This window comes from Pygoscelis adeliae, unplaced genomic scaffold, assembly GCF_000699105.1.
Source record: "Pygoscelis adeliae isolate BGI_AS28 unplaced genomic scaffold, ASM69910v1 Scaffold77, whole genome shotgun sequence".
NCBI lineage: Eukaryota > Metazoa > Chordata > Aves > Sphenisciformes > Spheniscidae > Pygoscelis > Pygoscelis adeliae.
In genome coordinates this window covers 1,871,735-1,888,441 of record NW_008825216.1, presented here as the reverse complement: position 1 = coordinate 1,888,441, position 16,707 = coordinate 1,871,735, and the positions used below count along the sequence as shown (strand labels likewise).

The 16,707-nt window shown below is 35.7% G+C and overlaps 1 protein-coding gene across 1 annotated transcript in view; it reads left to right on the top strand.

Annotated features, from left to right (window-relative positions):
- The window catches only part of RYR2 (ryanodine receptor 2 (cardiac)), a 338,959-nt gene that overhangs the window by 175,380 nt on the left and 146,872 nt on the right, over positions 1 to 16,707 (top strand). The window contains exons 31-41 of the mRNA XM_009329215.1: positions 4,503 to 4,711; positions 5,619 to 5,971; positions 7,023 to 7,137; positions 8,006 to 8,166; positions 8,855 to 9,014; positions 9,283 to 9,369; positions 10,128 to 10,354; positions 11,298 to 12,099; positions 12,638 to 12,838; positions 12,961 to 13,066; positions 15,859 to 16,002. Of these exons, the coding sequence (XP_009327490.1) occupies positions 4,503 to 4,711; positions 5,619 to 5,971; positions 7,023 to 7,137; positions 8,006 to 8,166; positions 8,855 to 9,014; positions 9,283 to 9,369; positions 10,128 to 10,354; positions 11,298 to 12,099; positions 12,638 to 12,838; positions 12,961 to 13,066; positions 15,859 to 16,002 (2,565 nt within the window). The remainder of the gene's footprint in view (positions 1 to 4,502; positions 4,712 to 5,618; positions 5,972 to 7,022; positions 7,138 to 8,005; positions 8,167 to 8,854; positions 9,015 to 9,282; positions 9,370 to 10,127; positions 10,355 to 11,297; positions 12,100 to 12,637; positions 12,839 to 12,960; positions 13,067 to 15,858; positions 16,003 to 16,707) is intronic.

Sequence of the window (16,707 nt, the reverse complement as noted above, 5' to 3'; positions counted from 1 at the left end):
ACACATATGAAATGCCCAAATTAAATAAGACTTTTATAGAGCTTTAATTTTTTTGTAGGGTGGCTTTAGTTTGGTTTTGTTAATGGCTCTTGCTTAAGAGCATGGAGACCTTTCTGCAGGTCACTTCTATTAGTGAATTGTGCGCATGCCATGTGCTGCTGCAGAAAGAGACCTTTCACTTTAGAAAAAAGATAAAATTTCTGTTCAGAGCCCAGTGTCCTGCTTTGAAGGATGCAGTCTGACTATAAATCAGTCCTGTAGTTTTAATTTACTTAGGAACAGTGAAAAGGGAATATGGCGCTCTACCAGCTTACTAATAAAGCTCATGTGCTGCGTCTTAGGTTGTACTGCCAAGAGGAGCTCCTTGGGATTATGGCAGACTACTTTGTGACATACCATGTCAGTAGTAAAATTGTTAAACATAATTGCATATTATTATGCATTTGTGTAAGAGAAATTTCACACTGTAGATATGAACAAGTACACTATGCAAACAGAATTTTGTTTTGTCAACTCATGATCTCTGTGAACATGAACTTTTTGTAGTGAGTGTTTGACAAATGGGGTCAGGAGGTTCATCTTGTATTCTCAAAAGTAAGGAATATTATAAAAAGTGTTGCTGTCCTATGTTTTTGCCACATGTGACAGACAATGCTAGAGGGTTACTTTTTTGGTGGTAGTGCTAAAGTCTTTCTACTTGTTTTGCTATTTCATACAGTAAAATAAAAGTTTTGCTTCATAGCCCAGTTATGCACCTGGAGCCTAAGAGCCAGGTCATGGGTAAATCATCTTTTTATGTAGCCTCCAGCATGCAAGGGCTACACAGGATCTGTGAGTTATCACAGCCCAGTTATGCACCTGGAGCCTAAGAGCCAGGTCATGGGTAAATCATCTTTTTATGTAGCCTCCAGCATGCAAGGGCTACACAGGATCTGTGAAGTATCACATCTGAAATAGCTGGATACCCATTTAGAGAAGGGTACTGAGAGTTAATTTGTATTCCATAGTAAGACACGTAACTGCCTTATCAGCACACTGCCTGTAAGATGAGATGCCATATCTTTATCAGATACAGAAGAGCCCTGAAAGACCTTAATGACACCTATCCCATTGGCAAATCAGTGCAGAACTTCACCCGAGACGAAAGTAGTGTTTCTGTGATTAGGACTGGCACTGGTATTTATAGTCCATTCATACAGAGCAACAGTTACTGTATAGTTATGATTACTTGCAGGAGTTAGTGACATGTACAGTACCATTCTGGCATCAGTGACATTTGTATTTGTGAGAGAGATTGTCATCTTGATTCCATATTGGCTACAGTTACAGAGTTGACGGAAAATACTAGATTAATAACATCAATGAGAATTTTACCTGTGTAGGGATTTTTTAATGGGTTTCTTTGTTTTCTTTCAGGGAATCTTGCAAATACTCATTTACGTTTTATTTGTGTGTGTGTGTGTAAAATATTTTCTTCATGTCTAAGAATAAATCTAGTTGTGAGATCTTTTTTTCTGAGCCCACAGGAAAATGCATAGGTAGAAGAGTTAACAGTTTATGTGCATTCTATTTAGGAAGGGTATATATTAGTAATATTTAAAATATTTTACATATTTTAAATATTCCTGTTTGATTTAGTTTTGTGTCATTTATTCATCTCCGTCTTCATGAATAGAGTTGATAATCTTTTCTTGGATTTTGGACTGCATCTAATTATCTAATCAGCTTTTTCTATAATGTATGCTTACTGAATTCTGCTGATAACGTCAGCTGCTATTTCTTTTTTTGTTTTGTAAAACAATTATTTCCCGTTTGGTTTGAGGGCTGTAATAAAGAGGAACTGGCTATGTGTTAATTCTCAAGGTGCATAGAGCTTGCTACTTCCTTTCGTGAAATATTTGACCTGTGCAGAAGCATAAAACAATTGTTCATATATATAAATATAAAAATAAATAAATACATATAGACATATATATAGATATGGCATGTTCACAACTGTTCGGTTTACACCTCCTTGCCTTTGAACACTTTTTTTTTAAGCTTTTGTTCCTCTGTGTTTTCTGTGAAAATATAACAATGTTTGTACCAGACATCTAGTTAGGTCACTACTTTGTTTTCAACAGCAGTGCATAGCCAATACCTGTGGATACGTATCAGAACAGGACAAGCTGATAGTGATGCAGTCACCCAGCCTCCAGTGATTTCTGGTTCAGGAGCTTTCTAAGGCAAATGTATTATGTTTGTGTTGAATAGCCCTGATGTTGTTTGTTGTTTTTTTTTCCTTTCCCACATGAAGGTCTCTAAATATTTTTTGAACCAATCTGAGTTTTTAGCATCCATGATGCTATGTGACAGAGAATTCCACAGCATTACTGTGAGGTGTATAAGGTATTTCCTCCCTTTGTTTTGACGCTTGCTACCAAACAGTTTCTTTGATCATAATTTTTGTTATGAAACACATTGAAAAATTGTTTACTGGTCATCTTCTCTATGCCACTCATAATGGGGGCATGTATCGTACCCCCTTAATAATTTTTTTTTTTTTTGAGACCGGAGTATCCTAATTTCTTTAATTGTTGCTGCTAAAAAAGCAGTTTTATTCATGTTGGCCATTTTCAGATCTATTCTGTCCTTTTTGAGATGTGGAAAGCAAAACTCTTTGTAAGATTCTAAATGTGGGTGCCATACATCCTGGAAACATCTGAAAATGTTTTACCTCAATAAGAATGGGAAATTAAATGGTGAGGTGATTCAGACAGACAAAGCACATGCTTTAGGCTACATATACCTATGTGGTTTATAGCAAATCTTACGTCATTTTTGGTTAATATTGTCAGGATTCATGCTGTTACAACTGTTTCTGTGAAAACCCATTCTCAAACAACTTGATGTCCATAGAAGGTTGTTACTGTTCTTGAGTGATGAGCTGAGATTTGTAAGGTTATTGAAAATAGAATTTTGATTTTTGGTTTTGCTTAAAAACTTTTGCAACAGCTTATGGATTCCTTTAACTCAACAGGGAGCCTAGTAAATTCTCCCTACTAGAGCTGCTGGGCTTTACCACAGCTTTTATCTATATATGCAAATATAACTTTCCCAGTTACGTGTTGTATAATATGATTTTGTTTCATTTAGTGCTGGAAAATGCTCTTTATTATTGTCTGTCATTGGATTTGCACTAGCAGAATAGACATAAATCATGTTGTCTAAATCATCTATGTTATCTGAGAAGTTGATGCCTTGTGATTAAAGAGCCTTGCTGTGAATTTAAAAATCTGGACTTGAACTTACGACTAATAGTGTATGTCCTTAAATTTATTGCACCTAATACACATACACATGATAACCAATCTTGGGTATCTGTAACAAAATCTTCAAAAGGTGGTACTGAAGGCTGATCTTTTATCTGGTGAGCCATCATTCCTGTAGATGGTGCTCTGGAGTTTGCTTTTGTCTCTAAAGAACATATCACGAACAGATATTCTGCCCTTTTTTTATCTGGGCAGCCTAAAGACAAGTGAGGAACTAGCTGTATTTTGTCTTTATACCCTTCATTACCTGGTACATTCACTGGAACCAGAATCATCGAACAGAGCTTCATTTTTCTTGTTGGTACAAAAGAAAACATTTTGTTAGTAGCTAGATCAAATGAATCTACAAAGAGGTTTGTAGCTGTGGACATTCAAAATCAGGATGAAAAGGAACAGAAGAAATAAGAGATTTTCTTAGGTTTTTAGACTGTGATGCTGAACTTGAGAAAAAAACCCCAAATGTTTTTTTAAAAAGTGCAAAGGAGTCACAAGTGAGTTCCCTGTGCTAGTGAAACAGTAAGAGAGCAGATACATGCAAATGTGAAGCTGATTCAAAAGTAAAAACAAAAAACCCAGCCCAAAACCAAACTACCGTAAGTTTCATGAAGCTACAGTATCATATTGTTAGTTCGCATTATCCAGAGTCACAAAGTATTATGAAATTTTTTTAATTTTTTTTTTTTTTTTTAATCTACAGCATGCACTTGGTGCATATTTGTAATTTTTTTTCACTGGTATAGCTGTATGGACAAGCACTATATTACTTTTAAAGTAATTTTTGAGGTTCTCTCAAAATATCATGACTAATGGAATTTTAGGAGGAATATCAAAAATAGTAAGACTTGGAGTAAAATTGGCAACACTCTACCAGCTTAGCAGAGAGATTAAACCAAGAGCTGGTTGTCAAACTCCTTGAAGTACTCTTAGATTTCTGTGATGTAAATTCTGTGTAAATTCTTCTGTGTTGCATGAAGAGATCCATGGCTATTAGAGACCTTTTTTTAGAATGATAGTTGAGATACAGTACTTGGTGACATACAAGAAGTGATGTGCTATTGATGACTGTTTGCATTTATACTGTTTGTTTTTTGGATTTTTTTTTCCCAAATGATTTTTAATTGGGTCATTGAAGAGTGCAGTTCTCTGATGTTCATGAAGTACAACCCATGTGTTCTTTCATCTTGTTTTAAGGATTTCTACCTGTGTGCAGCTTGGGCCCATCTCAAGTGGGAAGAATGAACTTTGGAAAAGATGTCAGCACTCTAAAATATTTCACTATCTGTGGCTTACAGGAAGGGTATGAACCCTTTGCTGTTAATACAAACAGAGACATCACCATTTGGCTGAGTAAAAGGCTCCCTCAGTTTCTACCAGTGCCACAAAATCATGAACATATTGAGGTTTGTGATCCTATTAAAATGTTTCTAGACACGTCTTCCATGAATATGTTTTAATTATGTTTCTACTTTCGCACTTCTAGACAAGATTTTTAATGTGATATGTTGACCCAATTCTCGATGAACCTTGCACCTGTTACAAATTTCTTATATTCAGTGGAGTTGCAAATAATGTAATTATTTGGTTGATAGTATTTCTTTATCTGTGAAATCTGTCATGTGTGTAAACATGAGATTCTCAGAGACAAATTCTACAAGATGTCTTCATTAAGAGCTCCTTGTGCAGTGAGAGCTATGTTTGTAAACAACTTTGAGAAATTGGGCATTTCTACATAACAGATACCATGTGTTCTGGTGCACATACTTTGTGAAGCAATTTTTCCATAACTAATTGGTTTTGATTTTAATAAATATTTATTAGCCAATTGTGTCAACACTTATGTCCCAATCAGTTGTGCATCTTAAGGGAACTGAATTCATGCCTTGTAAGTCTACCATGAAATCCTTCTGAAATTGATGAAATCACAATTCTTTTTCAGCTGATGTGTATCACACCATAGTATTTAGGAAATAATTTGTGTACTTGCATATGTACATGCATGAGTTATATTAGTTGGTTTGTGTTGTTCTGGGCAGGGTTGGATTTATGTTGCAAAGAGTTATGATGAGAAAGGTCATTCCCTTGTGAGTGGTTTTTTCATTTAACAACGGAACAAGAAAAACCTCCACTCCTTATAGTATTTATTTCCCCTTAAAATGGCAGCACACGATTACAATACATTTGACTGTTGACAGCATACTGTTGCAAGTATTGCAAGTCATGGATGCTTATTCTAGAAATATAAGTTGAATATTTACAAGAGGGAAAAAAGCATCAGCTTCAAAACAACTACATCTTTACATTTGATAGGTGATGAGAATTGATGGCACCATAGACAGCTGCCCCTGCCTGAAGGTCACACAGAAGTCCTTTGGTTCACAGAACAGTAAAACAGAAGTCATGTTTTTTCGATTAAGCATGCCCATTGAATGTGCTGAGGTGTTCTCCAGATCAGCTGCAGGAGGGTTACCAGGCTCTGGTCTTTTTGGCCCGAAGAATGACTTGGAGGATTATGATGCTGATTCCGATTTTGAGGTTCTAATGAAAACTGCTCATGGTCATCTAGTTCCCGACCGGACAGAAAGAGAAAAAGATGCCACAAAACCGGAGTTAAACAACCATAAAGATTATGTTCAAGAAAAGCCTTCACGTCTTAAACAAAGGTTAGTAGCACATTTGGCTTACTTTTTTTTTCTTTTTCCCTTTTTTCCCTTTTTCCTGTTTCTTGAATAGTAGAAGAAAATGCCAGTCAGGTCTGCAGAGATTTTTCCCTAATTCTGCCCTAAATTTGGATATAACACAGTAGGCGGGACAGTTAACCTTCATGTGATTAAATTACATTATATGCAATATATAGATTAAAATTAAGCAGAAAACTGAAAACATTTTTCAAGCTATTAGAAACCTATCATTTGGTTTATTGTGAAGGCTTTTGTGATCATCACGTGAAGCGCACTCTAAAACCATGGAGATCCATTCTGACAGAACTAGGAGGTCTTCAAAGTGACATGGAACATTTTTTCACATGGCTTCCAAAAAGCTGAAGGTGTTAGATAATCTTTATCTAGAAGTGTACATTAGCTTCTTATCTCACTCAATGAACCAAATAATCATGGGACTATTCTCTAGTTGATATGTTCATTCTCCCTAATTTTTCTTACGGAATCAGGAGCAGAACACCTAACTTTATGATGCTGTGGAGATGCAAATACCGGGCCATTACCCAGACAATGTTACTGCAGCTTTCCATTCATTTTCTGCTCTTCTTTACCGAACTTGGTTTGTTAAATATTTCAATTCCAGAATAAATCAGGGCACATGGATGGTATTTTTAAATGCATGAAGATCATTTAAGGTTCCACATTCTTCCAAAGTGACATAGGTGTTTAACAGCCTGATAATTTTAAGTTACATGAGTTTAGTTTCCAAGTAACTTTTGAATATATACTTTAAGCTCAGAATTCATTTAAGTGCTTTTAAAAATGGGCTTGTCTCTTTCTCTTTTCTGAAGAATTTATTTTGTTTTCATCTGCATGGAAGTGATAAACTAACTAGTGTTATGTATTAATAATGTAATAAATACTATGTATTTAGGGCTAGCATAATAAATATCATGTATTTAGGGATAATGTATCAATGTAAAATTCCTTTGTGTATATATATTGATATATTCAGCTTTTCATATAGATTTTGGTTTTACTTATTTTATTACAGATTTATGCTCAGGAGGACAAAGCCAGATTATAGCACGAGTCACTCTGCACGGCTTACTGAGGATGTGCTAGCAGATGATAGGGATGACTATGATTATTTGATGCAAACTTCCACGGTATCGTAACATAGGATTGGTATTTTAGCTGTTTTCTTTTTCTTTTTTTTTTTTAATAACTACATGTTTTTGCTTGTAAGATTTTCAGAAACAGTGTAATTTTCAGGTAAAATTTTTAATTTAAATGTCTGTGGTAGTCCTGTACTACTGAGGTTGAGACCTCAGTTCCTCTTGTTTTGACTTGATTATCAGTCTAAAACAAATTCCACATGGAAAGCCACAAATTAATTGAATCCATTGTTGAAACTACTATTGATAACACCAAACATAAAAGAGGAAGAATAAATAGTTCTAGAATAATGGAATAAATAGGAAAAAGTGCATTAAACTAATAGGTCAACGTTCAGGACCATTTGAAAACTTCTATACTAATTTTACTCAGCATTTATTTCATGGAATTCCAGTAAAAGTTTTGTGCAGGTTTTGTGCATCTTTCTCTGACAAGATCAGCTCCATAAGCACTCACGCTTCAATGTTCAAAGGAAAAATTACTTTTCTTTTGGATGTATTCTCCTCTTTCTAAAAGGTATTAGATACTGGAAACTGAGTCACCTACAGTATAAAAACTGTAGCTGCAGTACAAAAATAGCCTACAATGCTATGATGCAGAAGCCTACAATAAAGCGTATAAGCCGCATCTTTAATCTTTTCCATTTTTTGTTTTAACGTACATATTTTCTTGGCTGTATTTTGATTTGTGTTTATATGCTTTTGTTGGTTTGCTTGTGAATTGCACTTGAACAAGCCTATGCTACCTTTGAAGAGATGACATATTTTCAGATTTTAGAGCAACAAGTTAATTCTGAATAAAACTGATACACTGGAAATCAAATACTAACATTTATTGACATTATTCTTTTATTGACAGTACTATTACTCAGTGAGAATATTTCCTGGTCAGGAACCTGCCAACGTCTGGGTGGGCTGGATTACATCTGACTTTCACCAGTACGACACAAGCTTTGACTTGGACAGAGTGCGGACTGTCACAGTTACACTGGGAGATGAGAAAGGGAAGGTTCATGAGAGGTTGGTTACGATTTTCTTAAAAAGATACATATTTTATACCCATAAAAGCAACTAACAATTTATAAACTCTAAATCCGACCCATTTAATGTAATTGGGTTGATGTGGAGAGGAAAAAAAAAAAAAAAGTGATAGGAAAAAGTGTAACTTTACTTGTTCTTTCCTCTTGCTGCGAAGAAACAGTGGAGTAATGATCTAATCAAATCAACAGGCACTGAAAAGTAAAATAGCGCAGCTTTTCTATGCAGTTTCAGACCATGATCCTGTAAATATTGACAACTGAACTGGTACAAAGTAGAGCAGAATACCTTGTGGTATTTTTGGAACTTTTTGGGTTTGAGCAGGCCAAAATTAGTACTACAACAGCTCCTCTCAGCACTCCAGCTTGTGATCTATGCCAGAAACTTTATGTTTTGCTGAACATTGAATGATTTAAAACATTAACTTGCAAAGTCAGTTTTGTCTCTTGGAATTTTACAAAAGATTTGAGCTTGTTCATAATTTGCCATCTTCAGTTTTAATTTTTTCAATTATGAAGTCTAGGTTTCATTGAATTTTGGCATTTGTTATGGTGGGATCTGCTGTTTTCAGCCACAAGGCCGTGTTGGTTGCAGCCATACGAAGTTGTTCTTAGTCCACTACATAAAGTTTACACACCATCCATAAATAAATTTGTCTTTTGACATTCAGTATAAAACGCAGCAACTGCTATATGGTGTGCGCAGGAGAGAGCATGAGCCCTGGACAAGGACGTAATAATAATGGTCTGGAGATTGGTTGTTTGGTTGATGCTGCCAGTGGCCTGCTGACCTTCACAGCTAACGGCAAGGAACTAGGCACGTACTATCAGGTGAGTATTTTTTGATGATGTCTTCTAGTGGGAAGGGGGAAAACCGAATCCTGAGCCTGCATCTTATTAGAAACATTTGTACAAGATTGGAAGAAAAAGTAGTTGTTGCTATTATGACAGTGATTTTTCCCTCCTATTTGGATTTTCTGGGGCTTTATTCAAAGGCTTGCGCTTATTGACTGTCAATACAGATATTAGGGTTTTTTTTTAATACGCAATAGTGTTTTGCTGTGTTCAGTGGTTATATGTTTGTGCATCTTTGATTTAGGTTGAACCGAGCACAAAGTTATTTCCTGCTGTATTTGCTCAAGCTACAAGCCCCAATGTTTTCCAGTTTGAATTGGGAAGAATAAAGGTAAATAATGCTTGGTTTTGTGCAGGTTTAGGACTAATGTATCTTATCAAATAATCTTTTTTTTTTTTTTTTAATGGCCATTTGTTGCCTGCAATGTGTTCTTGGTATTGGGTACATTTTTATGATTGGAAGTGTTTGCATTATCGCCATTTTTATTTTTAACTCAGTTTCAAATACTTCATGTATTTAAAATACAGTACATTGGATGAGAAGGGTTGTAACTGATTAGAATTGGCAGAGGATATTGCAAAGTCCCATTGAATTTTCTGAATCTCATCCTTCATGATGAAATGAAATCACTGGGGTCAGTAAGGCAAATATCTTATTCTACAAACAGTGCATGGATGACCGCTGTATCTACAGATTAGGTTAGGGTTTTAAAATAGTTTTTAAGTACATTCAAACAGTACACTCCGGAAAACTGAGCTGACATTTACTTCCTTGCTTTGGATATGTGGATCAGAAGAAGTAAAAGAAGAGTGGAGTTCAGATCTCTGATCCAAGGAAGTGACCACACATTCCATTCAAGTTTCTATTTCAGATTTAGCTATTTTAAAAAATTTGTTATGGACAACGCTCTCTTGCTGCTAATCTGCCAACAGCTCCCAGCTGGTTTTACAAACTACTGAAAATGTTAATTTCCTGTTGCACTGTACTTTACTGTAATATATGTTGAATATATTTCTTGAAAAATATCGTATATTCATTGTTTGGTAAAGCTGATGAAACTGATTGTCTCTCCTGTTGGAATTTTTCAGAATGTAATGCCATTATCTGCTGGCTTATTCAAAAGTGAACACAAAAACCCAGTCTCTCAATGTCCTCCACGTCTCCATGTTCAATTTCTGACTCACGTGCTTTGGAGCAGAGTGCCAAACCACTTCTTGAAGGTGGATGTCTCTCGGATCAGTGAACGTCAAGGCTGGATGATACAGTGCCTGAATCCTTTGCAGTTCATGGCCCTTCATATTCCCGAAGAAAACAGGTTGATGTTTGTGTGTTGAAGTATATCAGAGCTGGGTTGGGATTATGAAGCTAGACATGTAATAAAATTTCTGTAAGAAAAGCCCAAGGTCTTCTCTGTATTTATAACACATGTAAATAAAGGCAGTGTGTTTTGATTTAGCTAATATTAAAAATTAATCCTATTTTTCAGTGTTTTAAAATCTGCCTCCTTTTGTTGTGTTTACAACCTCTCCCAGTTTCTCTCCAAACTCCTCAATAGTATATATAGGTTTTGAATGAAAACGAAAGGAACTCTGTTTATAAATTGTTAAAGAAAATATGTAAGATAGGCAAAGATCTCTTTTTGTAGAGATTTTTTAAAATTTGTGACCAATTTAATTATTCCATTACTTTAATTTTCCTAAATTTAGTTTAAACAATTGAAGAAATTTAACTTTGTGATTTGTTACCCCAATGTCTCAGCATTTTGCCGGTGCCAAAACTGAAAATAAAATCACTAAAAAACTAGGTAAGAATTCTAAACAAACAACTCCACCCCCGAACCCTCTGCAAATGAAATGGTTAGTCTGTTGCCATTTTACAACCCCAGATCTAAAACCAATAAATGATACAAATATCTCAACCTATACTAGTTTTAAAACCTCCATTTTCAGTTATCCAAATTCTTGTTTGTAGTATGAAGAAGTATTTTGCGTTAAGTAAATAATTTTGATCTTTCCCCACTGAAAGTAATTGAAGCTGTACTTTAGGAGTGACTTGAATAAATTCCTGATTGAACTTTGTTATTATTCCTTGATTCTTAGGTTGACAGTGTTTCTCACATGAAAGCTGAATCGTGGAAAAAGTCCATCCCTAGAACTGATATTATGCCAATGTTATCCTTAGGGAGAATTTTGAATTCCTTCACTTAAGTAATTTTTTGCACAGATATGGAATTTACTGTATTGTTTTTTTCTCTGCAGAACAATTGATATTTTAGAGCTGACAGAACAAGAAGAATTGCTGAAATTTCACTACCATACCCTCCGATTATATTCAGCTGTTTGTGCTTTAGGCAACAACCGAGTGGCCCATGCTATGTGTAGCCATGTGGATGAATCTCAGCTCCTGTATGCTATTGAGAATAAATATATGCCAGGATTATTACGTGCAGGATATTATGACTTACTCATTGACATCCATCTCAATACCTATGCAACTGCCAGGTTAATGATGAATAATGAATTTATAGTTCCAATGACAGATGAGACCAAGAGTATTACTTTGTTTCCTGATGAAAACAAAAAACATGGCCTCCCTGGTATAGGACTTAGCACTTCATTAAGGCCAAGAATGCAGTTCTCCTCTCCAAGTTTTGTAAGCGTTAGCAGTGAATGCTTTCAGTTCAGTCCTGAATTCCCTCTGGAAATCTTAAAGGCCAAAACCATAGAGATGCTGACTGAAGCTGTTCAGGAGGGCAGCCTCCATGTCAGAGATCCAGTTGGAGGTTCTACAGAATTTCTGTTTGTCCCTCTCATCAAGCTCTTTTATACCCTCCTAATTATGGGAATCTTCCACAATGGGGACCTGAAACACATCTTGCAGTTGATTGAGCCCCGGGTTTTCAAAGAAGCAATAAGCCAGGAGGATGAAGTTGATTTCTCAGAGAAGGAGCTGAGTTCAGATGAGCTCAAGTCAGAAGAAGGAGAGGAAGAAAGCAGAGGGGAGCAAGTGCCAAAGGAAGGACTCCTTCAGATGAAACTTCCAGAACCTGTTAAATTACAGGTAACAATACTGTTGTGATAGTAGTTGTTCCCAATTCCTCGCAGATCCTTTTTTCTTCACTTGGTAATTTTTCTTTCAAGGAATACATCACCTTGATGTTAGTTAAATAAAGAAGTAATTTCCTTACAGGAAACAAGATTTACTATCTTCCTGACGATATAAACTTGTTCACCATAGATCAAACCACTGTTGTTTCATTAAATAGAATTACTTGCTCAATGACATTAACAGGGAATTCTTCATTTTTATGGATCCAAACAGAAAAGAAATTCCCTAGAAGCAAGGAGTAAATCCATTCTCTTATAACTTTTATTAAAGTCTTACATTTTATATTTCTGAGGCAAATAAATCTCTTGCAGATGCCAGCTATTCCTGGTGTAGGATTACTTCACATGTAGTAAATGACAGCATTAAAGATTTCAGTCACTTTATTTGATAGTAACTGCTACTGTAAGGAATCCAACCTTATTTGCATAATATACAGAAGATATTTCTTAGCTTGCCGACTCTTCTTTCTGTTACGATACTGTTTTCTCAGATGTGTCATCTACTCCAGTACCTGTGTGATTGCCAAATACGACACCGAATAGAAGCCATTGTAGCATTTTCAGATGATTTTGTGGCCAAGCTTCAAGAAAATCAACGCTTCCGGTACAATGAAGTGATGCAGGCCTTGAACATGTCTGCTGCCCTGACAGCTAGAAAAACAAAAGAATTTCGATCCCCACCTCAGGAGCAGGTACAGCTTACAATGGTCAATTTATTTTTTGTTGTGCTCTATGTGTGGCAGAGTTCTGTTTCATTTCAACATTTTTCCTTTCGGAGATCAGTGTCATTTGCCTTTCCTTTGTATTCTTTAAGATTAACATGCTGCTGAACTTTAAAGATGATAAAAATGATTGTCCTTGCCCTGAAGAAATTCGGGATCAACTCTTGGATTTCCATGAAGACCTAATGACACACTGTGGTAAGTCTTGTTACTGAATTTTTTTACTTTTTTAATTATATTAGCATTAGAAGCAATTTTTCTAAATAATTTTATATAAGAAACACCAACTAAGTAGTCTATAGATTACACTATATCAATTATAAATACTATCAAATAAAGTTACTCAGCTTGTAGTCAAAAGCAAGGAAATGTTCTTATCCTCGGATCTGGTCAAACTAGAAGGGAATGCAGTATGTTTTGCTTCATGAGGGAAAAGGTTTTTTTTTCACCCATACAATTCTGTGGGAATTTCTTTGGGCTTCATGTATTGGATAATGCTGTAGCTCACTTGTTATTCAAGGGGTTTCTCTGCCCTATTCCTTTTCCCTTGCACTCCTTTACATAGGTTGGTATAGGTCACCTGCTGTATCAAGTTGACTATGGCCATGTTAACCATAATATAACACAATATTAGTGGCTGATTCTTCTTGGACATGAATGAAGATATAGAAGTTTATTATCTATTGAAATAGACTAATAATAAAAAGGAGCAGTTAAATTTCAGTGGTTTTGATTTCTTCACTTTAGTTAATAAAAAACAATTAAGTTCTATGTCATATTAAAATGTGAAATATAGTAACAACTTAAGTACAAAAATACCAATATAGAAATGGAGCGTGAAAATGTGTATTTTAAATGTCAAGCTCATATCCATGAATACTGCGAATTCAGTTATAGAGTAGTTTTGTTTGGAATGCATGCTTGCTTACATTTTGCATTGAGGACTTCGTTTTTTTTCCTGTTTGGAGGATACTCATCCCTTCATTTTACTTCAGTACACTATTTTAAAAAAAATAACTAAAAGAGACATGCATTACAGTAGAGCAGAATTAATTACTCTGTGTATTCAGAATAGGTAAAACAAATACAAATCCAGAGTCCTATGTTTGGTTGATTAGCCAGCCACCATTTAGGGATTCACGTCTTGTGAAATGGTTGAGAGACAATTATATTGACAGTTTACAAATCAGAAAAATACAACTAGAGCTCAGGGAACAGCATAATTGTGGGAAAACAGACATTTCATTTGAGTAATTTCAGAGCATCTCTATGTTCTAATTGAGAAGACATTTCAGTGTCTTTACTGTTAATTAGTTTGGTTGAAGAGACTGCCATCCAAACCATTTTGTAATATGATTTAGTGTAAAATCTGAAGTTACTGATGATCCTTGTTTAGTTTAGCATCAATTACTCTCTTAGGACAAAACATAACTAAATAAATTTTAATGGAACTGTACTTAATGCAAAAAATCAGACAATTAAAAACAGATGCAATAAATTGAGAAGAATGATGTAATAATGTGAAGAAACATCCTATATAATTCAAGACTGCTAAAGAACTCCCCACAAAACCCTTAACTTCAGAACTTATGTCAGAAACTAAAATCCCAGAAAAAATAGTTGAATGACTTTTTTACTTTGAGCTTATTTTAGTGTGAGTAATAGGCCAAGATTTTTAATTCCTTTACAATGTATGCATGAATGCATGAGAGAAATGAGCTGATGGGAATCCCATGAAGTTCAGCAATGGGAAGTGCAAAGTCCTGCACCTGGGGAGGAATAACCCCATGTAGCAAGGACAGACTAGGGACCAAACTGGAAAGTGGCTTTGCAGAAGAGGACCTAGGGATCCTGGTGGACAACAAGGTAAGCATGAGCAGCAATGGGCCCTTGTGGCAAAGAAAGCCAACAGCTGGGCTCCCCAGTACAAGAGAGACATGGACAGACTGGAGTGAGTCCAAGGAGGGGCCATCAAAGATGGTTAAATTCTTGGAGCATCTTTTGTACAAGGGGAGAGTGAGAGGGCTGGGGTTGTTTACCTTGAAGAGAAAGCTCATGGGGGTATTGTATCAATACGTATAAATACTGTTGGGCAGGGGGAGTAAAGAAGGCTGAGCCAGACTTTCCTCAGTGGTGCCTAGTGACAGCACAAGAGTCAACGGGCACAAATTGAAATACAGGAAATTCTACCTTTCTTTTTTATTTTATTTTTTTTATTCTAGGGGTGATGGAACTCAAGAACGGGTTGCCCAGAGAGGTTGTGGAGTCTCCACTTTAGGAGATATTCAAAACCTCACTGGACATGGTCCTGAGAAACCTGCTCTAGTTGAACCTGCTTTGAGCAGGGAGGCTGGACTAGACGATCTCTAAAGGTTCATTCCAACCTCAGCTGTTCTGTGATTCTGTAAATCCTCACATGCATTTTTTTACACTTTTATAGCTTGTTACAGGAATAACATGAAAGAGCCACTGTATTGTGAAGGTGGCTACGTTCTTCTGACTGGTCACTAGAAAGTATATTTATTGTAACTTTAGTTCTTTCACTTCTATGATATGTTTTACCTAAAAATCTCCTAGTCTTTACTAGTTATCAGCTGAACCATAGTGTTAGTAGGGACTGTATCTACACTTCCAAGCTATATACGTCCAAAACACAGGCATCAGCGTTAGCATGGAAACATGCAAACTGGGAGAGTTGACCACAGAAATATATTTACTATATATTTTATGTTTCTATGATTCTAATTTATACAATAAATTAATAAGATTACATGATCCTTATCTGCAGTTTCCTGCCTTGCACATATACCTGATCTATACTTGTTCCAAACTGCTGGTTAAGCATATCGCATATCAAACTCTTCTGTAGTTCTAACAGAGCAGAACAACATAGTTCAGTTTGATTATGTTTGTATGTACAAGATACAAAACATGTCTGTGACTTGTTTAATTTTATTCTTTTACTATTTAGTGTGTATTTTTTATTTCAGGAATTGAACTGGATGAAGATGGAACCTTGGATGGAAACAGTGATTTAACCATTAGGGGTCGCCTCCTATACCTTATGGAAAAAGTTACATATCTGAAGAAGAAGCAAGCTGAGAAGCCAGTTGATGATGATGCTAAGACATCCTGTAAGCAAAATTAAATCAGTTTATCGTATCCTAATTCTAAAAGGCAAAAGAAGCAGGGGAGGAAGTTCTTCATATATTTGCAGCCAAAACAAGGTGGATTTTAGTGAAACATCTGTGCACCTTAAAGTTTGTAGCTCTGACTCAAAACAAGCTCAGATGGAATTTTTATGATAGGCAGATTCGTTTCTCAATGGGATGTAGTGGAAAATTTCTTCTACTGGCTTTTTTGCCCTTGATCCTTTTTCAAGTCATAATTTTTTCAGGATGTATCTTGCTTTTTGTAGAATTAGTGCAGACTTAATAATTGTAGCAAGGTCCTGATTATGAGAACTTGCTCATAAAACAGCTGCAGCAGCTTCAAATCAGTATTTCCATGAAAATTAACAAATTAAAGACGACTGTGCAATTAGACCATAATTTGCAAAGCTGTACTTAGCAGAAGCCTCCCCACCCAACCTAAAATTCAAGATTTGCTGACTGTGGTTGTTGCTCTGTCATTTTTATGACACTTTCTTCCTTTCCATCGTGATAAGAATCATTGCCAGTGGCATCCAAGTTCTGCACTTGGTGCCAACTGATTATGGAATTTTATTTATTTTTTACTTGTCAATGCTGATTTTATTTTTATAATTTTTTTGCCTTTATTATGGTGGATGGTACTTTCAAATGTCCTAATTTTTTATGCTGCTACCCTACTAGCAGGAA